Raw genomic sequence first — 27,732 nt, forward strand, 5'->3', positions numbered from 1 at the left:
TTCAATAATGTGCAGAAGAAACAAGGAGAAGAGGATAATCACATTTCCCTAATGGTTCACTGTTATCCTATCTGATTACACAGTCAGTATACTATGTACTGAATGAATACTTGCACTATTTTAATATAAGACGGCAACACCATTTTTTTCTGCCCTGTAAAATTACACTTTATGTTGAAAAAAAACTTCAGAAAAAATGTGTAAATAAAAGATTCTGTATAAGACACGCATTCAGGAACATTGTGTACTTTAAATAACACAATAGCGCTGGTTTCAATAAGCGTTTCATAACTCTCGCGATAAAGATTTGTCCGATTATTTTTATTACCAGTTAAAGGTCGTTGTGGTTTTTCTTTCGCTTTGATTTGGAGCTCGCTGTGCAGAAGTTGTCTCGTCTCACTGTGATTGAGGAAACATTTTAATGTAAATAAATTAGTTTTAGATGAAGTTAAATCACAGTCTTTGTGTTGCTACCGGCCGGTTGTAAATAAAGTTTGAGTGTTTTAAATCAGTCAGCTGCTTCGCTCGGCAGTACCACAACAAACATGGCGTCAGGAGGCGGTTAGCGGAGAAGAAGCTCTGGAAATCCCTTCAAAGAGTTTATTAATGTTTCGGTTTAATATATAACTTATCGCATCGTTTTGTCTTCATCTCATCATGGAGTCGGCTCCGTTTCCAGAGGAGGTTTCCGAGAGGAAAGTGTGTGTCGTCGGGTCGGAGCTGGTGGAAAACTACACAGTAAGCTAATTCACGTCCGGTGTTATGGTGAATTCTGCTACCTTGCTGAAATATGCAGATCGATGTCAGAGCCTATCAGTTACAGCAGTAGAATAGTTTTTGTTTTCGATTTCAATCCGGAGTGAGAATAACGTTAGAAAACTTTAACTTGTAATGGTATGTATTTTAAAACTCTTTTACGTTTCTTCTTAACACATATTATCTCGATTTTGAGATAACACTGCATTGTCGGAATACGAAGAAAAAAAAATCTACTCCAACTCAAACCCACTCATATATTGTTGAACTAATATTTCAAGCGAAAAAAGCTAGTATCTGTCAAGAAATGCTCAAAAAGTACGTTACGTTGTAATGTGAGCATGCGCAGAGCTGCTTAGTAGCACATCTCAAAGTGAAGCAGTTATTAATGGAACACCACGGTTCATTTAACCTAGCACCAGTTAGCTTAGCTCTTAGCTTTCTCAGCTCCAGTTTCTCAAAGTAAACGATTCCAACTGTACTTATATGATCTATAAATGTGTTACACTTATTAAACGTAAGTTTTTATGTCTTTAAGATACATGAATTTAAAAAATGGCGGGGTTTTGATGATAATTTAGTGGCTAACTGCTGTGTAGCTGTCATCCAGCTCCAGAGTGTTTGCAGCGTCTTCAGTAAAGGTGACACAACTGACAGCTCGGTCTTTCTCTGCCAGGGAATAGACAGTTAAGGTATTAATGATTTTAATGGCCTTAAAGAAAACCACAAGTCCCACATCTTCTCTTCTTCTAATGGAAAGTACCGTCAAAGGAGGAACTTGTCTTCCCGGCAAAGAAATTGTTAAGGACAAAGGTTGTGAAGGTTTCTAATTTCTGTTTCTGTTTCGTTTTAACCTGCTTCAGTTTCAGATCAGTGTTTGATAGTTGACAAAAGATGAACAACCACATTCTTGAACTAAAATATACAAGGGATATGTGTTAAATAGTTTTATATAATATAGTTATATGTGTTATGTCTAATTCACATGTTTGGGGCATAAATATCTATTGAATTCTCTGTCTGGGGTTTAGAAGTGTATCATCTATTTTTTCTCATGTAAACTGTTGAGCAGATGCAGCCCTGAGTGAAAAATGTGTGATTCTGCCTCTTTGGTGAGATGTAGGGCGGGAATTTCAAGGCTTTCTTGGATGAAATGAATTGATAAAAAATAATAATTTTCATTTTGATGAACCAGAATATTGTTCACTCATCAGATTTTCTGTCACAAGTCTAGTTTTGGTTATCTCATCATTTTCATAAGTTATAATAGCCATGCAAGGAATTTTAATTTGCTGGACGTGACTTTCAATTTGACTTCAACTTCATCTTATGATCAGCCTTTATTAAACGACCTAAGTTCACCTGGTATAACAGTTTTTTATAGGGTATTGAAAAATGAAGTTCAGGTTTTTCTGCCCTGAAGGTTTTCACTCTTATTGTATTCACGAGTGATCTGCTGCTTTTTTTAGGTCTACATCATTCATGTCACAGACGGAGAGCACAAGTGGACCGTAAAGCATCGCTACAGTGATTTCCATGACCTCCATGAGAAGGTAAGTGTAGAGAGATCATCGTTTAACATGTCACTGAAATAGAACAAGCAGCTTTGCTTTGAGGATTTAAGTCGTTTTGATCAGCAAATGACTGTTTCCTCCTCTTCCTCAGCTCACAGCGGAGAAGAAGGTGGACCGGCGGTTGCTCCCTCCAAAGAAGATGATCGGGAAGAACTCAAAGAGTCTGGTGGAGAGGAGACAGAAGGAGCTGGAGCTCTACCTACAGACGCTGCTTCAGCAGTTCCCACAAGCCACGCCCACGCCGCTCGCCTTCTTCCTGCACTTTCACCTCTATGTGAGTAGACGTTCCTCAGTGTTCTGCACAAAGTTTTTCCTTTCCTGAACCACTGTTATGAGCCTTCAAACCAGGGCTGCTTTCTTTAAGTCAGTAGTGCAGTGAGACAGGTCCCAGATGTTTTTTATTTATTTCATTATTATTATAATTCATTTTCTTTACCTTGACCGACTGACCACAGAAGAGATCGGGTATTAATGTTAACACTCTAAACTAAAAATAAAGAGCATCATGTTGAGATTAAAGGGAGGGGAATGTCTCCATTTGTGGGGGAGTTTATCTTTGAGGGACTGTTAAAGAAAAGTGCCTGTAACCTATTGTGCTACTGTCGTTACAATGTATCATGTCCTTCTTTTTTTTCTTAGTAAAAGAAAAAAAACAATTAGACGCATAAAAACGTAAGGCGCCAGCTTAAGCTTCTTTTGAAACAAGCTTTAAATAAATACTTAACCTAAGTTGTCTCTTAAATGCATTCTATCCGAATTCTCTTTTTTTATGAGTTTTTTTCCAAAATGAATCCCCAGCAGTCTCAGCAAAAAGGAAAATTTAAGTGACAATAATCATAGTATATGTACTCTCTTACACATACTAATATTATATACATAAATGCATTTACATTCAACTGATATATGATTGTAAAAAAAATATTAACATGTATTCATAAACATGCATATATGCACCAACGATACATTACCAGCAGACATTTGTATTAGCACAGCTGGAAAAAAAAGTATTTTATATATATATATATATATATATATATATATATATATATATATATATTTATATATATATATTTATATATATATATTCACACACTAATATACTACAACTCCCATGAGCACTACCTGCACACTGTGTTTGCTCATTGGTCCACTCGCGAAGTCTTTTGCTGACGTAACTGCCTACACGCACCCAGACATCTCCAGCCTCTCTAGCTTGACAGCTCCTGGTGTTTAGCGCCTGATAACGTGATTTTGAAAGGTCACTTGCGTCTATTTTGCTCTCCAATGTAAACAGATCCCGGGATTTAAGTCATAAAATAGCATCAAAAGTCTCCTAAGTTTTTAGGAGTGAGGACATTTATCGGATGGAGCTCATTTAAGCACCGATCTCATTGGCAACACTCACCTAGCGCAGGGGAAGGGGAGAGGAGCACACACAGAGAAACTGGTCACAGATATGAGGAGCTGAAGGACTAATATTTAAACCTCTTAATATACAAATATTTATCAAAGTTATATGACAAAAAAGTTCACTCTATAAATACTGTAAACAAACCAAATCATTCTAAATAAATGAAACTTGTGGTCCAGTGTGACTTATGTTGTTTTTGTCTTCATGATGCATTTTTTGACTGATAGGACTTGAAAAAAATGCATAATTTTACTAAGAAGTGACTTAGAGTCCAGAAAGTATGGTACTTAGTTTATTACTGAAAAATTACTGTTGTAAATAAATATCTAAGCAGACAGTGTTTCTTGCTAGATTTTCGTTTAAGTTTTTATCTTTTCAACTTACCTTCAAGCATAACAATTTCATTCAATGCAATAATAAACTCCTCCTTTTATAATTTTGGCCTAATTGTATTTTCATATTAAAGGAGCACAACCGTTTTAGAACTGAATACCTTATAATGTCGTTAAACATTTATGTGATCTTGGTTTGAGTGTAAACAGAGGTCATTTACATTTAAAAAGGTTGTAATTTTAGTTCAAGTAAACTTTTAGCATGTAATGTCGGCTTTAATCATATTAAACATTATTATCCAACAACAAAATTGTGGCTAGTGAAAATGCTGAGAGGCTGGTAACTCTGGGAAAACATTAGCCACAGTGGCTGGTGAGGAAAAAAGTTAACCTCAAGCAATTCCAGCAATGTGAGGCATTTTTAACTTTTTCAACAAGAAAAAAGAGTTAAAGAGGGAAAAGTGCCTCAAAAATAGAAACGATATTTGCTGTTTGTGATTTCTCTCAGTGTGAATTAACACAGAATAATAAACAAACAGGCTGAGACAATAAAAAGGGCAGTCTAAGTAAAAGGTAGAAAGTTTGAAGAAATATATAAAAACTAAATTCACATTTTTCCATCTGATCGTAGAGGTGAGGAAGAGAAATCCTCCTGAAAGAAAACATCCAGAGGAGACTTTAAGAACTGAAGACATCGTGCAAACTGACACCAACACTGACACAACTAATGCGTTTCATTCAAACACAATTTAAGGCTTTGTGACGTCTCAGACTGTGATCATATGACAGAGTCACAACAACAACAACAACAGAGCAGTGTTGTCCACAAGGTCCACAAGACTCTGAGGAGACGCTCGCCGCTCATGTGACACGACATGATGCACGGATCAGTTTGAGTGACCACAGGAATCAGTTGTTTATATCACTCAGCAAATGTCACCGTGATGAAAACGTGTAACTGGACGGTGTTGACTGCCTGATGGAGAGGCTGCTCTTTGCCCTGCTCTTCAAACTGTTGTGTAACTAATCCGAGCTAAAGTCACTTTGTCCAGACTCTGTGAGCGTGTTTCTCTTTTTCCAAAACACAGCTGGAACCCTGACAAAAATAACTACAAATAAAAACTCACCAAGAAACATACTTTTCTTTGTGCAACTAAACAATAAAACTTTGTGTTTCAAGTCAAAGTTTGGTATTCTGTTGTAACACAACATTTGAAACACTTTGTTTTTTCTCCTCAAGGAGATCAACGGGATCACAGCAGCACTCGCTGAGGAGCTGTTTCATAAAGGTAACACCTCCCCTCTGACCTTTGACCCCTGTTATTTTATTTATGTTCCTATAGCCGTGTTAACACTTCAGGCTCTAGTGACAAATATTTAGTTTTTGTTGTTTTTTAGTCCCCTGTGAACAAAGCATTATGTGTTTGCTGATTTTGTCCTGTACATGGGAAGTGGTGTTTTCTGTTTCTGCCAAAAAAACTCATCTCTGGGCTTCCCTAATCTGAGTGGGATCAAACTTTTGTGTGTGTGTGTGTTTTTGTTGCAGGTGAGCAGCTGCTGCAGGCCGGCGAGGTGTTTTCCCTCCACCCTCTTCAGCTCTACTCCGTCACTCAGCAGCTTCGTCTGGCTAAACCCACCTGCTTCAACGGAGATGCCAAAACAGACCTGGGACACATCCTGGACTTCACCTGCAGGCTGAGATACCTGAAGGTCCCACACCTCTTCATGTCTCCTACATCAGCTCAGTTTGATGTGGTCATGAGTTCACTGAGGGAGCAGAGGTTTGATGTTGGTCTCTGGTTTTGTCCTGGCTCAGGTGTCGGGGACCAGAGGTCCAGTGGGGACCAGTAACATCGAGGAGAGCAGTTTGCCCTTTGACCTGTCTGTGTTCAAGTCTCTGCTGCAGATAGAGGTACCTGTCTGTCTCTCCCTGACACACACACCTTTACTGTGTTCAGTTCCTGCCTCACACACAGTAAAACAGGAACATAAACGTGGATAAAACATCTCTCTGATTGTAGAGTTTGTCAGAGGAACTTAAACACATTTCTATAGAAAAAAAAGTTTTACACTTTTTAACTTTTTAATTATATACAACAGAGATCATCAGTGAATAGCACTTTGAGACAAAAAGGAAGGGAACAAGGAGATGGAAAGAAGAAAGGATAAAAAAAGGATAGAGGAAGGAAGGAAAGGAAAGAAAAGGGCTGAAAAGTAAGAAGGAAAGAGGACAAGAACAGGGAAAAAAGGAGTGGGGAAAGAAAAAGGAAGGTAGGTAGGGAAAAGAATGAGAGAAAGAAAATGAGAAAGAATGCGAAAAGGGAGAAAAGAAAGAAAGAAAAACAAAGAAATAAGGTGAGAGAGAAAGAAAAAGGAAAGAAGGTAAAGAGAAGGAAATTTTAAAAAAGGAACGAGGAAAGGAAGGAAAAAGGTGAGAGAGAAAGAAAGAAAGGAAGGAAGGAAAAAAGAAAGGAAGGAAAAAAGGAGGTGAGAGAGGAAGAAAGAAGGTAAAGAAAAAGAAAGAAAGGAAGGATGGAAGAAAGAAAGTTAGGCAGGAAGGAAGAGGGAAAGGAAGGATGGAAGAAAGAAAAAAGAAAGGAAGAAAGTTAGGTGAGAAGGAAGAAGGGAAAGAGCGATTGAAGAAAGAAAGGAAGAAAGTTAGGGAGTGAGAGAGAACGAAGGGAAGGGAGGATGTATGAAAGAAAGAAAGGAAAAGAAAGAAGAAGGTGAGAGAGGAAGAAAGAAAGGAACGTAGGAAGGAAGAAGGAAAGAAAGGATGTAAGAAAGAAATAAAGAAAGAAGGAGATGAGAGAGGAAGAAAGCAAGAAAGAAAGGGTGGAAGGAAGGAAGCAGGAGCAGAGAAAGAAAGAAAGAAAGGAGGGGAGGAAGAAGGGAAGAAAGAAAGAAAAGAGGGAAGAAAGGAAGATAGGAAGGAGGTAAGAGAGGAAGAACGAAAGAAAGGAAGGAAGAAAGAAAGAAAAACAAAGGAAAGGAGGTGAAACAACAAAGAAAAAAGGGAAGTTAGAAGGACGAAAGGAAAATAGGAAGGAAGAAGGAAGGAAAAAGACAGGAAGTGAGAAAGGAGAGGTAAAAGTCTGAAAGACGTGAAGTAATGTAAAAGACATGTTATGAGTTAGTGAGGTAGAAAGGAAGTTAGAAATTGAGACAGAAAGGTGAGGAGAGAAAGGAGGAAAGGAAAGAAGAAAGGAAGGAGTGAAAGCGGAAAAAAAAGGGGAAGAAAGGAGGGGAGTTTTTTTCTTTTGTTTTGTTTTAATTTTAGGTTTTTAAAACTGAGGCTGAAGAAATGTTAAGGATTAAAAGGATTCTGCTCTGTCTGTCTTACTCTCTGCCTGTCTGCCTGTCTGTCCACAGATCAGTGACTGCAGCTCTCAGCAGATCCGCGGTCTGTCGTCTCTGAGGTCCAGTCTGGCGACTCTGAGCATCCACCGCTCCACAGAAACCATGATGGTACGGTTTGGACTGGACTCTTCTCTCTGCAGTTTTTACCCTGATGCAGAGTCCTGGTTCCCTGATCTGTGTTCTGTCTCCCTCCTGGTCTCCAGTCCATCCTGGTTCCTGAAGCCAGCGAGTTCTCACAGTGGGAGGCTGAGGGCTCGGAGTCTGGCTGTCCCGTCACGGCCGTCATCCCCGTGTGGAAAAACCTGACCACGCTGGACATGAGCCACAACTGCATCAGCACCATCGACAGCTCAGTGGTAAACACACTCCCTGAGATTCAACCAGAGCGATCCAGACTCAGACAGAGCGACTCGTCCTTCACACAGTGTCCCAGATGTTGGAGAAAGATTTTATTTATTATTGCAAAGTTTTTATTTTGCCAGTTTTGTAGCAAAATTCCAAGATTTTTTTGCATCCTTGAAGAAAAAAAGCAGAATTTGAAGATTTCCGATCAAAGACAGAGTGAAGACACATTCTGACTTATTTGATGACTTCTTCTTGAATCAATTGTCTTTCACTTCTTTGTTCTATTTAACTCCTATGATCATAAAAAGTGACCAAATTGTCTTTTCTGCAGAAACTGATCCCTAAGGTGGAGTTTCTGGACCTTAGCTACAACCAGCTGTCCACAGTGGAAAACCTGCAGGTATGTTACTGAGTGATGAAGATTATCAGCTCTGATTGGATGGTCTGCCTCATGTCAGAGCTGGAGTTATTTCAAGGGATGCAACTCGATTCGTTTATTAGTCTATAAATTTACAGAAAGTGTTGAATGTTTCAAATTTCCCAAAGCAAAATGAGATCTCTTTACTTTAACACTTTTGAATCCCTTAAATAAGTGAAAAGCGAAGTGAAAAGGCAAGGGCAACGCAGTGCGTATAGATTCCCTCTGAGATTTTTACATTTTAGACACAGAGGTGAAGTTCGGGGGTTCATTCACAACCAGATTTTAAATAACTCACTTCCTCTAAAATAAGTAAACACAGGTTGCATCATAAAGTTAGAAATAAGATACACACAACAGGTTTTAAATTTCAAAACCTTCGCGAGCATGTTGTAGTCATCCACTTTTAGAACACCAGTGGTAGAAAGCTCAGAAAGGTGGAAAACTAACTGATTACACTGGAAAAAACTGAAATCGTATTAAGTGTTTTTGTCTTATTTTCAGAAGAAAATGTCTTTCTTGACTTAAAGGTCCCATATTCTGCTCCTTTTCTGCAGTTTAATCTGGATCATTGATGTCTTCATGAAATGGTAGTAACATGTTTTGGTCCAAAAAGCCAATAAATCAAGCACAGCAGCATTGTTTCCAGGCTCTCATAGCCCCTCTGTTCAGAACGCTCTGATTTAGTGGGCGTGGCCTTCATATGTAAATGAGCCACCGCTGATACCGCCCCGCTCTTCCACGTCACTGAGAGCGGCGCCACGAGCTCCGAGTGCACAATGTTTAGAAAACAGAGAAGCTCGTTTACCGTAACATTACAGGCTAAAACAACAGGCTAACTGCAGCTAAAGTTAGCATCCTGAAGTTAACACGAAGACAGGGGGGACACTGAGGAAAAGCTCAAACATCTGCTCCACAGCACACAGCATTTAAAATACTCACATTTCCAGGGTCCCAGGTTTGTTGGTTGGTAATGCGCCTGGATTCAGGACCAGTCTATTGGCTAGCCCTCTGTTGGACTGACCAAAGTTGGAAAAGCAGTCGGCCATGAAGTGACTAGCACACACATGCACAGTTTTACTGAGTGTAGCTGGAACATTTCCTGATAAATGAACTCTAGACACTTAGTCTGTCTTCTTCTGAGATGGGAAGCTTGAGCATAGGACTATGTTGCTGTTTACAGCCAAAAACAGAGCAGTGATGGCTCTACAACTTTGCCATTCTCCTCCCTGCTGCTGGAGAGATTTCTCTCCAGCAGCAGGGAGAGGAGTGGGCGGGGAGGAGACGCGGGGAGTACCAGCTCCGGTGGACCAATCAGGTCAGACTTGCTCCTGATTGGTCAAAAAAGGGAATTGCTGACGTCGGCAAATCCCCAAAATCCAAACAGCTCGTTTTAGGTCAGGATTTTACATTAACAAGCTCTACTAATTACAGGTTTTGTCATTAAATATCACATTTTGTGGGCTGGGAGGAAAGACAAAGACCCACAAATATCACTAAAAGACTTAATAAAGTGATTTTTGCATAATATAGGACCTTAAATCTGAGCTACATTCACCTGACCAGTCTAGAAAAATGTCTTGTTTCAAGATATTCAAAGGCAAAATGGGGTCTGAGTTGCTTGTAACAAAAAAAAATCTGCCGATGGAACAAGAGAAAAGTTACTGTTATTCCAGCAAGTGTAAAAGTCTCTGTCCCCCATGGTCCGGAGCTTAGTTCTGGGTGTTTAGAGGTTTTGATGTGCTGGTCTTGAATTCTGGGACAGGGTTTGGCTAGTTGAGGACTTCTTTGAGGTGGGGCTGGGCTCCTGATGAACTTTTCCTGATGTTGCAGCACTTGTACAACCTGGTCCACGTGGATCTGTCCTACAACAGCCTGCGGGTCCTCGAAGCTGCTCACACACGTCTGGGGAACATCAAAACCCTCAACCTGGCCGGAAACCAGCTGGACCAGCTGACCGGCCTCACCAAGCTCTACTCCCTGGTCAACCTGGACCTGAGCCACAACAAACTGGCCCAGGTAGGCACCCTATGGACACGCTGACGGTTTAAAGTAGAAATCATCTTCAAGCCATGTTAGACCATCAAAAGTTTAACCCAGCTGTTTTTGTTCCAGCTGGAGGAGATCAGGAACATCGGCTCTTTGCCCTGTTTGGAGAAACTCAACCTGTCCAGTAACCCCATGTGCATCATCCCAGACTACAGAACCAAAGTCCTGGCCCAGTTTGGAGACCGAGCAGCAGAGGTACACCAGGAAAACAAAAACTTAACAACTGTGTTTCCTGTACTAAAGCAGAATTATGAACAAAGAGCTGTGAAGACACTTTGTGATGTCCTCAGGTCTTTAAGTCGTCTCCTGGTCATCTTTAACCAGTTTAACTTTTAGAGGAAGGTGTGTGGTTTCCTAAAGCTGCTCCTACGTCGAACTTCAAGGGTCAAATATTTCTTTATGGTCCCCAAGGGGAAATTTGTCTGCAGCTGGAGACAGATAAATACACAAACAACACAAAAAAATCATCATATAAATCATCCACTTCACACATAAAACATAAAACATCGTCGATCTTCTTCTATGCCCTGAAATTGTGGCTGCCAATTAGGCCACGTTTACATGACGCCGAAAACGGTCTATTCCGCAAACATTTCGTTGCGTTTTGGCCTTCCGTTTAGATGAGACCACGTTGCGTTTTCAGTGAAACCGCAATGTTTTGAAAATGAGTGGAAAGATCTGAATCCGCTCCTCCATCCAGCCTTGTGTAAACACAGAGCGGAGCGTTTCAGGGTGAAACGCTGACGTCACCGCGTGCGCACTCGTAGTTTCAGGTGAAGGCTGCGCTCGCAGCCACATTTCCTGTTGAGCCATTCCGGTCCAGTAGGTGGCGGTAATGCGCGTCATGGTTGGATTGCCGACCGTCTCACACAACAAAACGGCCGAAACACAAAGGAAGAATCTTTGCGGGAGTCTCTGGGTGTTTCCCAAAGCCCAGGCGCCTTGCCTTGGTCTGATGTGAGCGTGGGGTGGGTGTGGACAGGCATCCACATCATCAGTCGCTGCCCAAGTGCTGTTCCAATGTTCATGTCCTCCGGAGGCATATGTCCTCCGTTTGGTTAGCATGTGGCTAATTGACCAAGGATACACATGTGTATCCTTCGCTGCCTTGCCATGGCTATAAATACCCAACATGCAACGCGTGAATCTACAAAAAAGGGAAAAAAAATAGAAGGAAAAGACGCACCAGCGGAGACGCATGGTAAATTCCAAATTAAATGTAAGTAACAAAATACAACTCTGAAAATAACAACTTATACCATGTCCAACACTTAACTCTTTTGTGTGTCACTCATGTAACTATAATTGTTGAGAAGCTGCACCTGCAGAGTGTCAATGATGTGACAATAAAAAAGCAGAAAGTGTAGAAAAGTGGCAAGCCATGACAATATTTGTAGCCGTCTGAGCTCCTCCCAAAATGTGCCTTTGTAGGCTGTTCCATTAGCATCTCCTTTTGAGCAGAGGCAGGAAACTTGCCTTGGATTGGAAGGAAGTGGCTTCGGAGGCACTGCCTTCAAAGGCAAGGCAAGGCAAGGTACCTGGGCTTTGGGAAACAGCCTCCGATGTTGGGTATTTATAGCCATGGCAAGGCAGCGAAGGATACACCTGTGTATCCTCGGTCAATTAGCCACATGCTAACCAAACGGAGGACATATGCCTCCGGAGGACATGAACATTGGAACAGCACTTGAGCAGCGACTGATGATGTGGATGCCTGCCCACGCCCACCCCACGCCCACATCAGACCAAGGCAAGGCAAGGTACCTTGGCTTTGGGAAACAGCCTCTGTGTAAACGGGGCCTTAGAAAAGCACGGCACTGTCGCACCCTGCTGTTTGGGAGTGTGAATAGACGACTCCCTGCTGCATAAAAATCCCCTTCAAAATAAAAGCACAGGATTTTTTTTTTTTTTTTGCTCACTTATGGGTCATGACAGTTGAAAATCACTGGCTTTAACTGTCGTTTCTTCTTTTTCCTGAGATCACCAAGTTTAACTTCTGTCAGTGTCATAAAATCAGCACTGATCAACACTGATGTGGGAGGACGGATGTGTTTTTAACCGTTTGTCTGTGCGTCCTTAGGTTTGTCTGGACAGTAACGTGACGACAGAGAAAGAGTTGGACACAGTGGAAGTGTTGAAAGCCATTCAGAAAGCCAAAGAAGTCAAAGACAGGAAGAGCAGCGGAGACAAGAAGGTACGCTCAGACACGTAGAGACACATGTGGGTATCATTGATAAGGATGTTTTCTTTTAAGCGTAAATAATTGTTTGTCACTTATATAACTGGTGTAAATAAGTAATTTCTGAATGTTTTTTAGGACTTTTAGGACAGTTTCTGTATTTTCTGTGCTTCAGATAAGAGGATTTTACCTGGCTGAGTATCATATTCAAACATTACCTGTGTTAAAGTTTGTTTGCTCATAGATACTTCTGATTTTCTTTGTATTTAATGCTCGTAGTTAATGATAGAATAACCTAGAAACTTGTAGTTTTTTGATTCTAACCTGATTTTTAGAACATTTAGAGGTGAATCACTAACAGATTTCTGAAGTCTGAAGTTTCTTAAAACATTTTCTGTCAGCCACTCCAGCAGCTTGATCTCTGTCCACCTGAGACTCGAGCTGCTGTCGTGTTTGTTGGGATCAAAACCTGCAGATCAGCAGCTTCAGCTCGAAACCATCTCAAATGGGATGTTTATTTAACAACTTGGTTGAAATATTTTCAAACACCGTCAGAAACGTTTTTAAAACCTCCACCTGGAGCTGCTGGAGCTGCAGGTTTGAGGATCTGCTCCATGATGACGGTGACTGCTGCTCTCTGAAGGCTTCCTCCTCTCTGTCCTCTCGTCAGATCAGTGAGGAGACCAGGCTGTCTGCACCTGCACCTCCTCACCTCTCCTCTTCCTCCTCTCCTCCCACCTCCTCCTCCCGCTGCTCCTCTGCTGTTGCTCCTCCTGCTGTTACCTCCTCCTCTTCTTCCTCCTCTTCCTCCTCTACCTGCCCGGCCCAGCAGGCTGCCTGCCCCAGCCAAGGTAATCATGTATGTATCAGGCTGTGCAGGGCTGAGGGAGGCGGGGAGGGAGGGGGTCAGGGTTTTTGTCTCAGGCGGAGGACTCTGCTCCTCTGCTCCTCTGCTCCTCCTGAGAAACACACGATAACAAACATCAGACAAACTGGCTGTGCTTGCTTAGCCTCCAACTTTTATTACTTTCATAACCAGCTAATCTGCCAAAGTCAGAAAGATGACGGAGCTGATCCTCCTGTCTCAAACTCACTGAACTCTAACGTCTTTCCTAAACGACTTCAGGTTTAATTCCCACAACGAAACGTCTGTAAAAGTCTCTTTAACTGTTTGTTAATGTTTTTAATGCTGCAGAAACAGGCCATGACCACAGACCGTATGAAAACGTGGACGACATAACAGCTTCCAAAGATGTCACCAGGGATGCGTCTCAATGCGTTAACTTCGTGCTTCCTCCGTCCTATCTCCTCCACGACACTGGAAGTACTTTCCCAGTCTCCATTTTGAAGACTGTCCCAAAGGGCCTTTTTCAAACCGCCCCCTACACACTCCCCCTCCATGACGTAGTGCACTCCGTCACCGAGTCACACTTGCAGCTGAATGAAGTTCACTTCATCAGGGTGTAGGGAATAAATACAGCTTTGGGACAGAAACTTCACTAGATCTCAGGCGGAAACAAATAAACAAAGTAAAAAAAGAAAATATAACGTAGAAAATACTAAAGAAACTTACTTCCACGCTTCTTTGGCTGCATTTCTATTTTTTTATTCAAGATTTTTTCATATTTCATTCTTGCTTGAATAAATTATTTTGTTTTTTGTAAATATTAAACGCTCAAATAAACACGAACTGTCTGAACAAATGCAAGGCAGACCATAATCAATCACTTGCACATCTAAAGTTGTGAACATCTGCATGACAATCACTAAATATTTGTGTTAGTTTGACAGTGTTTGTGCGGGCAGATATGCGTGGAACTTACATTGGTCTGTTGCTTCCTCCATGGCTGACACCGGACACAATTTAGCGCTGCATGTGTTCAGCGAGTCGGCATCGGTGCAGACTCGCTCATGGAGGGTTTTATAGCCCACTCCCCCTCCCCGCGGATCGGTTTGGGATGGCCCTTAATGTGGCGGACCCTCCGCGAGAACACGCAAACGGAGGGGTAGTGGGTACGGAGAGTGTGTAGGGGGCGGTTTGAAAAAGGCCCAAAGCGATAATTGTGCTCAGAGGAGAGAGGAGAGAGGATGGAGGAGACTGATCGCAGGAGCAATAATCGAGGAGTCTGCGGAAGTCTTTTCACTGACAGACACGCCCCCATATGGAATATCACTCTCTGATTGGACGCTGCAGCGGCTCAGATTTTAAATGAAACTTCACAAACCCAACAGAGTTTAATGAGAGAAAAGACGAGCTGAGGACAGGCACAGAGGATCGTTCAGAAACTGATCATAAACCTGGTAATAAAGTGTTCGCTGTGAGTTTAAAGCACAAAACACTGAACACAACCATCATCAAATCAATATAACAGAGGATTAATACTGAAATTTACTAAATAATACTTTCCTGAAACACAGTAAACTGGGTTAAATTAATAAGCTTCAGAGTTCACGATCAGATGGGCTCTAGATAAAGGATAAATATAATTCATAAACAATCTAACAATTACGCATTTTACCGGAAAAGTGATCCATGAGCTTCTAAACAGCACACAGAATAAACAGAGAGCAGGTTTTCTTCATGGTAACGTGTTTGTTAAACAGGTTAAAGGAACAGACAAATCTCTGTTACTGTTTCTGTTTGATCAGAGTTATTACAGCGCACATGTGCAGACGCACAAACAGCTGTTAGAGCTGACTGACAGATGATCCAGAGGTGATCAGCTGATGTCGTCATCACTGAAACACGTCGCTTCATGTGACGCTCCGAAGGAGAGGACGTCCCATTGCTCTAAAAACGAATCTCCTCCATCCTCTCTCCTCTCTTTATTTCCTTGCGTCTCTCCCATGCATCTCTGGTGGGAGGGACTAAGACGCAAGTGAACGATGCATGTGGAAGAAGGAAGGATGGAAATTTGGAGCTTTAAGACGCAACCCAGGTCATCTGAAGCTTCCACTTTTGATTGGCTGTAATGTCACAAACCCCGCCCCCAACATGGAAACAGACAAGACAAACTATAAAATCAAAATAAAGTCAAATAAAGGTCTTGGTTTTTGTCATTTGAAAAAATTATTCTAACAACCACTGTCATTTTTTTTAAACAGATTTTTCAATTTTTATTTCTAATTTTGAAAATAAAAATCAAAAAAACGCTTGTTTTTTTTAGATAGATTTTTTAATTTTCATTTCTAAATTTCAAAACAAAAACTAGATAACCACTCATTTTTTGTGTTTTTTTTTTTTTTTTTTTACAGATTTTTCAGTTTTCATTTTTAAATTTAAAAATAAAAATCAAATAACCACTCATTTTTTGTTGTTTTTGTTTTTATACAGATTTTTCAATTTTAATTTCTCAGTTTGAAAATATTCAAATAACCACTCTTTTTTTATTCTTTATTTTCATTTTTTAATTCAAAAACAAAAATTAAATAACCACTCATTTTTTTGTGTTTTAAAACAGATCTTTCAATTTTCATTTCTAATTTTGAAAATAAAAATCAAAAAAACACTTGTTTTTTTTGTTTTTTTGACAAGTTTTCTAGACGGATAATCCAATCACCAAAACATACCGTGACCTAGCTGAAAGTGCATCATGATGCCCAGTAACACAACAGTTTTTCAACAGGCTTTGTTAATTTTTTGGATGAGTTAATATTCCTTTGTTAGATTTTCTTTAGGGTGGTGCAGCTCATGCTTTAAATTAGGCAGTTTACACACCCACACACACACACACCCATCCATCAACCTGTTTGGCATTAGATGACGTCATCCTATGAGTCACCTGCTGAAAGAGACAGGTGTATGTCAGGGAAGTCCAACCTCAGCTTTCAGGCTGAGAAACAACTTAACAATGAGCTGCTAACACCAACTAATGATCATTAATTAACAACACTAACCAACACTAACAAACAGATGAGGTCATGTGACTCCCTGCTGAAGCGCTCTAACCTGCTCTGCATCATTTAACGTCTGCTCTGAGTAACACAGGCTGAATTTAACAGATTTAACTCGATGCATGTGGCGTTGTGACGTCTGTTTACTAAATGTGTGGCATCAGTGTTTCATTGTTTTTTAATGAAATTTTGAATATGTCTCAGTCAAAGTTTGATGGTTTTAACAACTTTTTATGACACAGCCAAGAAAGAGAAGATGTTAATCACTGCTTAAATGATCTTAACTGGGGATGTAAGATGTTTTTAGATACTTTGTCCATAGTTTGGTGTGTCTGTTAGAAAATGCTAGAGTGTGTCACTGATCTCTTCTGTTTCCTGTTTCAGAAATGACGAGCAGAGAAGAAGCCCCCGTTCCCCCCAGCGTCCTCCCTCCTGTGGACGCCGCAGCTCCCCCTGAAAGCTTTAACACAAACACACACCTCCTGTCTGTTGACCCCGTGCAGGTCAGAAACACACCTGGGACATCAGAGACAGGGGAGGGGGATTTGACCTCTGTTTGATCCAGACTAACCTCTAAATTCAGTCCCTGACTCTCTCCAGGCTCAGATAGAGTCTGGAGATCTTACAGTTTGACTTCTTCGTCTCTAAAGCAGCGTTTTGTGTTTCTCCTTCAGGTACAACAACCTGCTGTTAGTCTGTCTGAACACACACACTATGAAGCTCCTAATGATGGTTCCTCTGCTCTAACTTCTTCTGTTTCTGTTTGGTAAGTTTTACACTAAACACTCCTCCTAAAGATGGAGGCTTCATTAAAGAATATAATCTATAATAAAACAAATAATGAGGAGGACACATCTTTCTCTTCTCCAGCTCTGCCTGCTCCTCCTCCTCCTCCTCCTCCAGGCCCGCTGACACATCCTGCTCCATGTGCGCCTCAGCCTCATGTCCTCTCCTTCCCACCCACCTGCTCTCCTTCTCCTCCTCCAACAACGACTTCATCTCCCAGCTCTCCGTCTTACTGAGCTCCAACCTGAAGGAGAGGAGGACGAAGAAGAAAGAGGAGGGGGAGGAAGAGGTGGAGGAGGAGAGGGAGGGGGAAGAGGAGAAGAGGTCTGAATCCAGAGAGGTTCAGTCACACGTTGAAGGCACTGAGGTGGAAATTCCCAGGTAACCTGAGCAGAGACTTTCTCTGAACTCTGAGTCGAAGTTTCTCTGTTTGTGTTCTCTGAGTGACTCAGCAAAAATATCAGCGACAGGTTCTGAGCTCTCCTAAAAGTCTGCAGTGATACAAGGGAGTCTTTGATTGCATTTGACGTCTCACTGATGTTTCTGACAGTTTTGGAATTAAGTTTCGAGAAGGTGCACAGACTTTTTGAAGGAATAGACAAAAAAAAACCCAAAAGGGACATTCAGCACACATTTTAACCACCCAAGAGGGCAGTTTATCATATTGTAACCATTTAAGAGGGCAGTTTATCGCATTAAAACCCCCAAAAGGGGAACTTACCATATTTTAATCGCCAAAGAGGGCAGTTTATCATATTTTGACCTCTAAAATGGGCAGTTTAACATACTTTGACCACTAAAGAGGGCAGTTTATCATATTTTGACCACTAAAGAGGGCAGTTTATCATATTTTGACCACTAAAGAGGGCAGTTTATCATATTTTGACCTCTAAAATGGGCAGTTTAACATACTTTGACCACTAAAGAGGGCAGTTTATCATATTTTGACCTCTAAAATGGGCAGTTTAACATACTTTGACCACTAAAGAGGGCAGTTTATCATATTTTGACCACTCAAGAGGGCAGTTTATCATATTTTGACCACTAAAGAGGGCAGTTTATCATATTTCGACCTCTAAAATGGGCAGTGTAACATACTTTGACCACTAAAGCAGGCAGTTTATCATAATTTAACCTCCAAAAAAGGCAGTATATCATATTGTAACCACTAGAAAGAGTAATTTATCATATTTTGACCACCAAAGAGGGCAGTTTATCATGTTTTGACCACTAAAGAGGACAGTTTGTCATAGTTTGATCACTGAAGTGGGCAGTTTAACATACTTTGACCACTAAAGTGGGCAGTTTATCATAATTTAACCACCGAAAAGGCAGTTTATCATATTGTAACCTCTATAAATAGGAAGTTATCATATTTTGACCACTATAAAGGGCAGTTTATCATATTTTGACCACTATAAAGGGCAGTTTATCATACTTTGACCACTATAGAGGGCAGTTTATCATACTTTGACCACTAAAGAGGGCAATTTATCATATTATGACCACAAAAGGAGGCTGTTGATCATAATTTTGACCTCTAAAAATGGCAGTTTATCACATTGTGACCACACACAGTTTTTCATATTGTTACCCCCAAAGAGGACAGTTATCATATTTTCACCATGAAAGAGGACAGTTTGTTATATTTTGACCACAAGAGAGGCCAGTTAATCATAATTTGACCACTAACGAGGACAGTTTATCATATTTCAACTAATAAAGAGGACAGTTTTTAATATTTTGACCACTTAAGAGGATAGTTTTTTATACTTTTACCATTGAAGAGGACAGTTTTTCATTTTTTAACCATCAGGGAGGGCAGTTTATCATATTTTTACCACCAAAGAGGGTAGTTTATTATATTTTAACCGCCAAAAAGTGCAGTTCATCATATTTTAACCACTAAATAGGGTATTTTAATATATTTTAACCAACAAAAAGTGCAGTTTATCATATTTTGACCACTATAGAGGCCAGTTTATCCTATTTTGACCACTATAGAGGGCAGTTTTTCATATTGTAACCCCCAAAGAGGACAGTTATCATATTTTGACCACGAAAGAGGACAGTTTTTTATACTTGAACCACTAAAGAGGACAGTTTTTCATATTTTAACCTTCAAGGAGGGCAGTTTATCATATTCTTACCACCAAAGAGTGCAGTACATCATATTTTAACCACTAAACAGGGTAGTATATTATATTTTAACCAACAAAAAAGTGAAGTTTATCATATTTTGACCACTAAAGAGCACAGTTTAACATATTTTAACCACCAAAGATGGCAATTAGGTATGTTATGCCAACCAGGAGGGCACTGTAGCATCTGTTTAAGGTGGAATAAGGACAGTTTAGCTTGTGTTGTTCAACAATTGGTGCCCCTCTTTGCATACCATACATATTGGTAGGTAGTTTCTGAGATCCACTTAACAAGTTCAGACATATTCAAAAGTCTCTTATTACAGCTATCAAAGCCCTTTTAAGGTTCTCATCGTTCATGGCTTCCCAGCAGTTCCTCTAGTCCAGGCATGTCCAAAGTCAGTTTTTTCTCATAAGGCCCTCAGCTTTTGTTTTTCATGTCACTAAAACAAACTATGCGAAAATGTATTTTTTCTGTCAAGGTTGCAAAACAAACAACAGTCTATCTGCAAGGTCTCACTGAACTCAGCCTGAAGTGTTCATAGTTTGTTGGTCTAAAGTTAAAGCTCTGTACATTCAGCAGAGCTTATTAGACCCCCTAAACATGCTCAAAAACTCACCAAAATTGGCACACAACCCTAAATTGCCAAAAAATTCGATATGATACCAAATTTGGCCCCCCAACATCCCATAATATGCTCTCAAGCGCCAACTTGGCACACTAAAACAGCCCTAGCAGTCAGTAGGAATGTCGTAGAGAGATCAAACCATCATCAAAATGTTCGTCTCACTGAGACGCAAAAATCATACACTGACACCCCTCACCTATTTCCAGCAGGAAGCCGGCTATTTGCTTTTCAAAATAAAATTTTGCAACATATTTTTACCCTTTAAAAAAATATATCTCCTCATGAGATCCTGGTTTCATGTTTGTGATCCCAGTCCAGGCTCCAGGGACGGATACTTCGAGATGGGTCTGGATGACTCTGTGGAGGAGTCTGTCTGCTCGTCCACCTCACTCTCTGGTCCTCCTGCAGAGGAGCCTGTTGGCCACCAGGGGGAGCTGTGTGAAGATGAGGAGGAGGAAGAGGAGGTGAAGGTGTCCAGGGTTCTGTGGTGCTACTGTGTCCAGGTGAAGCAGGAGGAGGTGAAGCAGAGGAGGGCGTGTGTGGTGCTGACAGAGCGACTCCTTGGTCTGCTGTTCCTCAGAGATGATTTCACCTGGACCAATCAGGACGTATCCGCAGGTGAGGATACGTCAGAGTCAGTTAGCCCTGAGGAGTTAGCGTGATTATTCTGAGTGTTTACAGAGAGTCTTCCTGTCTCCTCAGACCAGGAGCAGAGCACACCTGTGGAGGAGGTCCTGTCCAGCCTGCAGGTGGACCTCCTGCTGCCTCACTCCCACCTCCTGCTCTCCTCCCAGGCGGAGCTCCCTGATTCCTGCCTCGCCCTCGCTTGCCAAGACAACCCGACGCAGTGGTTCATCTTCTCTGAGTATGAGGAGCTGCAGCAGACGCGGGAGGAGCTCACGCGACTCCTCCAGGCGGCGGACTCTCAGACCGACCTCAGGCCCTCCATCACCCCTCAGCTCCTCCCACGCTCACTCATCAACTCCTGGGAGCTGGAGGAGAGTCAGGGAGCCAAAGGAGGCTACCCTGCCCACCTCCTCATCCTCTCCTCCTCTGCCACAGACTCCCACCTTCTCCTCTCTGAGGTTTTACCCCAGAAGGAGGAGCCCCGCCTCCCCCTCCTCCTCTTTCTCACCCATAGACACCTCTGGGTGCTGAAGATGGACTTCAGAGAGCTGGAGGAAAGAAAGCAAGGGGGAGCTAACCTTCACCAACCCACCTCGTCCTCAAACTCCTCCAGCTCCTCCTCCTGGTGCAGGCTGCTCCGTGTCCCCCTGGGGTCTGTGGTTCTTCACCCCAGAGAGAGACCGTCTCAGGACAGAACCAGGAGCTCCAGCTGCCAGGACCCAAAACATAGGCACAGGTGAGGTTATGATACCTTAACGTGTTCCTCTGTCATCAGGATCCGTTGGTCAGGTTTATGACTCTCATGTTGCGTTCAGGAGCAGACACAGCGTCCAGCTGCTCCTCGGGGGTCAGAGGCTGCTCCTGCTCTTTCCTCTGGCCCAGGACAGGAGCTCCTTCCTGGGGGAGCTGAGCCAGCGGAGAGCCTCTCTGGAGGGGCTGAAGATGGTGGCTCTGCCTCAGTCCTGCTGGTCCTGCTGCCACCGAGGACCAAACCCACAAGGTGAAGACTAAATAACCGCTCATTCTTTAATCACTGTTAATCAAACCTCTTCAACTTTTTAAAAAGTTTGCTGAACATTTTTTCTTTTTTTTTTTTCCTCAGGCTGCTGCAGATCCAGAGATCAGTGCTGCTGTAAGAGTAAATCCAACAGCACCAACAGGTGAGGCTCACATCAGGTCCATCATGGGTTACCTTCTCTCTCCAGCTGAATGTTAACTCAGACACTGGTTTTCCCTCCATCTCCTCCTCCTCCTCCTCAGCTGGGACTCCTCACAGCCTCAGCTGGAGGAGAACCAACCGTCCTCCCACCTCCTGCCGGGTCTCTCTCCAGGGCTGAAGCTCCTGTCTGGGCTCCAAGGGCAGAAACTGCTGGCTTACTTCCACAAACACATCGCAATGGTAGGACACACGTCACAACCCCTGCATCATCCTCCTTTAATTTGCTCCTCGTTGGTTTTAGAGTAACTTTTAAGATCTTCGTCTGACAACGTCTAAAGCACACCTCCTTCTGGCTCCAGGTTACAGACCTGAACTGTGAACCCCCCTGTGAGCCAGCTCCCGGTTTTCAATCAGGGCCCCTCTATGTTGGAACAGCTAGCCTGAGGATTAAAAGCTTGCAGAGTCAGTTACGAGATAAAAACTACCCAGTTCTTATATCGAACATCTCCCAAAGATCACATAAAGAGGAATCATGTCTCAGCTCAGCATTTGTTCAGGTCACAGGTAAAGTTCACAGCACTGGTCCCAAAAGAATGAACCCGGATATCCAGGAGCAAAACAATTTAATAACAGTCATTGTTACGTCGATACAGAGGTTGAGTTTACCTTAACAATCTGAGGTCATGCCCACATGTAGCTGGGTATCTGGGAAACTGCAAATATTCTTATAAGTGTAGGCCTGTCATTCACACGAGACTGCAGTTTCATGTCACTGAAAACTCCAGCCCAAGTCAAGATTTTGGAAACTCTGGTTTCGTGTAGACACCGGGAAACAGAGTTTTTGGTTTTCCAACATGACAGCTTAATACTACGGGTACATCCTGATTGGATATGTAACCCATATGGAACATATGGTTACTAAACCCATTTATGTTGTTTAGAGGTGTAGTAACACCCCCTCCCTGCTCCTCTGCCGGTTTCCTCTGCACTCAGACGGGGCCATATTTTACTTGACCAAAAGCACAAATAAACGGACTCCCACCGAAAAAATCTGATATCAGTCTGCATTCACGCTTTATTTAGAGAATTTTCAGCGCGTTACTTTCACACAAAAGGAAAATAAGGCTCTAGTTCACATCATGTCGTAAAACGGCGCTACCTCCGCTGCAGAGCCACAGCTGGCTACGAGGCGCTCGCCGCTTAATGTATCAGTCCGCACGCACGGCGTGCAAGATATAAACAAACTCAGGTAGTCTGCCATGATGAAGAGACACGATGAGAACTAGAGCCTTATTTAGCGGTGTTTTTGTGTGAAAGTAACGCGCTGAAAATTCTCTAAATAATGCGTGAATGCAGACCCATATCAGATTTTTTCAGTGGGAGTCCGTTTATTTGTGTTTTTGGTCAAGTAAAATATGGCCCTGTCTGAGTGCAGAGGAAACCAGCAGAGGAGCAGGGAGGGGGTGTTTGGTGCGAGCGCTCTGGGCTTCTGCTGCACAAAAACACTGCTGTAGGGGTAATTTCTGCCCTAAACCTTGTGATAGGACCCAACTTGTTCCATCCCGGAGAATCATTTTAAGTCTTAGGGGGCTACGGATGGCACAGGTTTCATGTTTGCTTGCTGCGTTTGGACGAAAGCATTTTTAAAAACAAATGAGGGGGTTATTCGTTTTTTAAATACCCAGCTATGTGTGGTCAAGGCCTCAGAGTAAGTGGTCATCGAATATGATTGACACCTCTGTCTCAACCCAAAGCTGGGGTCAGGTTTCAGTTAGATGTGCTTTCCAAGTGTGTGTGTGTTGAATTGCAGGCTAGGCTAGGAGGCTAGGTTAAAGTTTACACAAGGTCACACGGTCAGAGAGACCTCACAGACACAAGCTGGAGACAGGAGCAGCTATCTCCCTATCTGCCAGATCAATAAACACTAGCCCTGACCCACTAATATAATGTATTAGATAGATTATTTATCCTGAGGGAAATTCAAGGAATTTGTTATTATGTTAAAATTATATGTTATATTACCATATATCGTCCTTGATTGTACATTTCTCCTATTTTATCACACATTTAAATGATTTATTTACCTGATATTTTTATTCTCTTCAGTGTTTATTCCCTTTTCCTTAACTTGTGTATGAAAATTAAACGATGTTGAGCAGTTTTCTTTGACTTGATCAGCCAATTCTGTGTTTTGTCTAAGTCCCAAAATATTTCCCTTTTTGGGGCAGTTATTAGCTTGTTTTAAAGTAACTTTTAGTTTCATTTATTCAATTTATATTCACGTACGAAGATTTCCTTTGAAGATTTCATCTTTTAAATAGTATGAAAAAACAAGTTCAGAGAGTTTTCCATCCTAAAATGGCAGCTGGTAAAAGTTATTTATTATTTCTGTATAAACTCTATGTAACCTGGAAAAAATGTCTAATTTAACTGTGTCCTCACCAAGATAGAGAACAGCCACAGCTGAAGACCAAAAAGTTACCTTAAAAAAATGATTAAATGCGCTCCTTCTTCATCGTTTACTTTGTTAAATATGGTCTAACTTCTTGAATTTGTCTAAGATAATGTAAAAACTGTGTTGTGTTTTTTTTCCTCTTTTCACTTGACATTTCCTTATCCCGTTTAAAAATCCTGCTCCATGTTTTTCTTTCTTTTTTCCTCCTGACGTCAGTCTGAGGAGGAGGAGGTGCGACAGGTCTTGTGGCTTTCTGTGGTTTTATACAAGTCTCCAGAGTCTGAACTCACCTGCTGCCTGCTGCTCTCCACCGACGCCATCTACTTCCTGTTGGAAGACTCCGCCTCCTCGCTCGGGCATCACTCAGGTAGGAGGAAGAGGAGGAGGAAGAGGAGTCAGACATCACTCAGGAGTTTCCACAGACTGAGTTTTGTTCATTCTGCCTCTTTGTCTCTGTCAGTGTTGGACTCGATGGACTCTGGGGACCCTGATGTCTGTCTGTGCTGCTGTCTGTCCATCAGACTGTCTGACCTGCTCTCTGTCAACGTGGGGCTCTTCGACCAGTACTTCAGGGTTGTAGGTCAGTGTTTAAACACACACCTTATCTGCACTTACAGGCGTCATACGTATTAATAAAACCCTTCTCTGTTTGTTTCTCCAGGTCGTTCAGCCGACCACATCGTGTGCTGTCTCAGCAGGGACAGTTACGGGACGAGCGTCTTCCTCCAGGAGCTGATGTCGGCTCTCAGTCTGCAGCAGCAGCTTCCTCCTCCTGAGCCGTCAGATCAGGACTTCTACTCCCAGTTCACCAGCACAAACACAGGTCAGACGCCACGCCGAGACGCCCACAGTCAGAGATGTAAAACCTGCTGAAGTTAGGGACACAAAAAAAACAACATTTCACCCATAAACAATTTTTAAGCTTGAATTTGAACAAAGAATTTGGAGCCTGTTTGAGTTGGGAAGATAAATCCTGACGTGTGGTGACTGGGACTTTGTCTCCCCCTGCAGGAAAGATGCAGAACTACGAGCTGGTCCACAGCAGCAGGGTGAAGTTTATTTACCCCAGCGAGGAGGAGATGGGAGATCTGACCTTCATCGTGGCAGAGAGGAAGACTGCAGCCAGCGCAGCATCCTCTTCCTCACGCTCCTGTAACGTCCTGCTCTACCTGCTCGTCTTTCAGGTGAGACTTAAATCTTTGTGTTTTCTTTTTATTTATTCTAGTCTGAGATAAGAAATACTGATTTATGTCAGTCTCCTCTCCAGGTCCAGGTCTCCAGCAGCCTGCCCAGCCAAAGCTCCTCTCTGCCGGGTCAGATCCCTCCATCTCCCGTCCTCCAGCCCAGGACTCTGATCCTGACTAGCACCGACGTCTTCCTGCTGGATGAAGACTACGTCAGCTACCCTCTGCCCGACTTCGCCAAAGAACCTCCCTCCAGGTGAACACACGCTCTCCTGTGGCTCATCTTTTCCAAACATCCACCTCCTTTTCGTTCAGGAAGAGCGGAGCTAATAACCCTGATGTGGGTCAGGATGCTCGTCTGATTAAACAATAAGAATCAGAGCAACATGCCCTCTCCCCTGATTGCAGCAGAGTTTATTTTTGGGGAGCAGTTAAGAAAAAAAATTGTCCTTGTGTTTGTTCGTCGTCTGCAGCAGAAAAAGAGGAAGAAAAAGAGACGCAGCTGACCGTGTGACGTGTCGAAAGTTCATGCAGAGGGAACATGATGCACCCAGGGAAACAAACCGCTGTTTTCATTGAAGCCTTAAAACAAAGATCAAAACCATCACCAAGTAACTTCATCAGTGACTCACTCCTGCTAAAGTTTTGGTCAAGGCTTAGTGTGGGTGTTATACTTCAGAGGGGAGTCTAAATATTTAAAACACTGGCTGTTTACTGTTTAAACTGTTCAGTTTTCATGTTTATATGCAGGATGCAGCAGCAGTTTGTGCAGACGAACATCAAGGCTTAGCGTGAAAATAACAGCTGAAAAATGGCGTATGTTTCCTTTAATAATCTGATTTAAACATGCAGTGATCTTTAGTTTAGTTTATGTCATCCTTGTGTCCTGTTGTTGCAGCATGTTGTTGTTGCTCTTTGAACATTTCAGGAGGCAGATTGTTGAGAGTTGTGCAAGAAATAACTGAACCGTCCGTCCTGCTGTTGTTTTCTGCAGCAGTTTGTCTTGATTTATCACGTTTTGGGAACATTTCCTCAGTATGATTTAAAAGGGGATGTTAAGATTAAAAAAGTCTCCCTTCTAGATAAGTGCCTGATCGTAATCCACACTTTAAAATGAGATTATCAGTAAAATTAAAGGTTATTTTTTTAGGCTTTTCCTCAGCTGCCCAACCAGTCAAGCAGGACTACCACGCAGGCTGAGGGGGTTTAGTAGTGAAGAGAGATCTGTGTTTTCCTCTGCTGAAAATGATTTCTGTGATTAATTTTGTAGTGATGGTGGACACAGGAGCCTAACTGTCAGACAGAAAAAGGACAGAAGAGCAGAAGAAAGAGAAACAGGAGAGAGATAGAGCATGAGTTAAAGGCTAAACACAAGGGCTAAAAGCTAAAACACAAGTTGCAGGCTGAAACACAAGCTAAAAGGCTAAAACACAAGCTAAAAGGCTAAAACACAAGCTTAGGGCTAACACATGGGTAAAAAGCCAAAACATGAGTTAAGGCTACAACACAAGTAAAAGGCTAAAAAAGAAATTACAGACTTAAACAAGCTAAAGGCTAAAATACAAGTAACAGGCTAATTCATAAGCTCAGAGGCTAAAACACAGGTAAAAGGCTGAATAATAATTTAAAAGACAAAACACTAGCCTGAGGCTAAAACACAAGTTTAAGGCCTAAACAAACAGGTAAAAAGCTAAAACACAACCTAAAAGGCTTAATCATAAGATAGAAGACTAAAACACAAGCTAAAGGCTAAAACACAACCTAAAGGCTTAATCATAAACTAGAAGAATAAAACACAACCTCAAAGGCTAAATTATAAGCTAAAAGGCTAAAACACAAGTAGCAAGCTAAATCATAAGCTCAAAGACTACACAAGCTAAAAGGCTAAAACACAAGCTTAAGGCTAAATCACAAGTTAAAGGCTTAAACGTGAGCTCAAGGCTAAAACACATGTAAAAAACTAAATCATAAGCTGGAAAGCTAAAACACAGGCTAAAGGCTAAAATAATGGTTTAAAGCTAAATTATAAGCTAGAAGGCTAAAACACAGGAAACATGATAAATCATAAGCTTAACGGCTAAAAAACAATTTTAGAGCTTACACATCAGTAAAAAGCTAAGACACAAGCTGAAGAGTAAAACATGAGCTTAGGGCTTACACATGATTAAAAAACTAAAACATGTGTAAAAAGCTAAATCATAAGCTACATGCTAAAGGCTAAACCACAGGCTAATCTGTTTGTGCTCTTGTTTATTCCAACCCACAGTCAGCAGTTATTCTGCAGTGGTCTGTTCAAACTTGAGAGTCTATCAATAAAATGAAGAGTGAGGTTACGTCAGCTCTGATTGGTAGATGACTGGTAGGACATAACCAGGATTCACTAACGTCACACATTACAGACATGTCTTAGAGCACCGGGCTGTGAGGAACACT

The 27,732-nt window shown here is 41.9% G+C and overlaps 1 protein-coding gene across 1 annotated transcript in view; it reads left to right on the plus strand.

Moving 5' to 3' along the window:
* Positions 1 to 457: 457 nt before the first annotated feature.
* Positions 458 to 27,732, plus strand: part of nisch (nischarin) — a 28,399-nt gene continuing 1,124 nt past the window's right edge. Inside the window, exons 1-26 of the mRNA XM_074669543.1 lie at positions 458 to 738; positions 2,226 to 2,309; positions 2,422 to 2,604; positions 5,314 to 5,362; positions 5,620 to 5,783; positions 5,890 to 5,985; positions 7,446 to 7,541; positions 7,637 to 7,789; positions 8,110 to 8,178; positions 10,030 to 10,215; positions 10,312 to 10,440; positions 12,326 to 12,439; positions 13,095 to 13,275; positions 16,703 to 16,821; positions 16,993 to 17,084; positions 17,189 to 17,485; positions 20,188 to 20,492; positions 20,577 to 21,237; positions 21,317 to 21,501; positions 21,604 to 21,661; positions 21,762 to 21,900; positions 24,332 to 24,482; positions 24,576 to 24,695; positions 24,777 to 24,938; positions 25,127 to 25,299; positions 25,383 to 25,555. Coding sequence (XP_074525644.1) covers positions 658 to 738; positions 2,226 to 2,309; positions 2,422 to 2,604; positions 5,314 to 5,362; positions 5,620 to 5,783; positions 5,890 to 5,985; positions 7,446 to 7,541; positions 7,637 to 7,789; positions 8,110 to 8,178; positions 10,030 to 10,215; positions 10,312 to 10,440; positions 12,326 to 12,439; positions 13,095 to 13,275; positions 16,703 to 16,821; positions 16,993 to 17,084; positions 17,189 to 17,485; positions 20,188 to 20,492; positions 20,577 to 21,237; positions 21,317 to 21,501; positions 21,604 to 21,661; positions 21,762 to 21,900; positions 24,332 to 24,482; positions 24,576 to 24,695; positions 24,777 to 24,938; positions 25,127 to 25,299; positions 25,383 to 25,555 — 4,220 coding nt within the window. The 5' untranslated portion in view covers positions 458 to 657. The remainder of the gene's footprint in view (positions 739 to 2,225; positions 2,310 to 2,421; positions 2,605 to 5,313; positions 5,363 to 5,619; positions 5,784 to 5,889; positions 5,986 to 7,445; positions 7,542 to 7,636; positions 7,790 to 8,109; positions 8,179 to 10,029; positions 10,216 to 10,311; positions 10,441 to 12,325; positions 12,440 to 13,094; positions 13,276 to 16,702; positions 16,822 to 16,992; positions 17,085 to 17,188; positions 17,486 to 20,187; positions 20,493 to 20,576; positions 21,238 to 21,316; positions 21,502 to 21,603; positions 21,662 to 21,761; positions 21,901 to 24,331; positions 24,483 to 24,575; positions 24,696 to 24,776; positions 24,939 to 25,126; positions 25,300 to 25,382; positions 25,556 to 27,732) is intronic.

This window comes from Halichoeres trimaculatus, unplaced genomic scaffold (assembly GCF_033239565.1).
Source record: "Halichoeres trimaculatus isolate MK-OKI-2021-1 unplaced genomic scaffold, fHalTri1.1 fHalTri1_scaffold_1, whole genome shotgun sequence".
NCBI classification, from domain to species: Eukaryota; Metazoa; Chordata; class Actinopteri; order Labriformes; family Labridae; genus Halichoeres; species Halichoeres trimaculatus.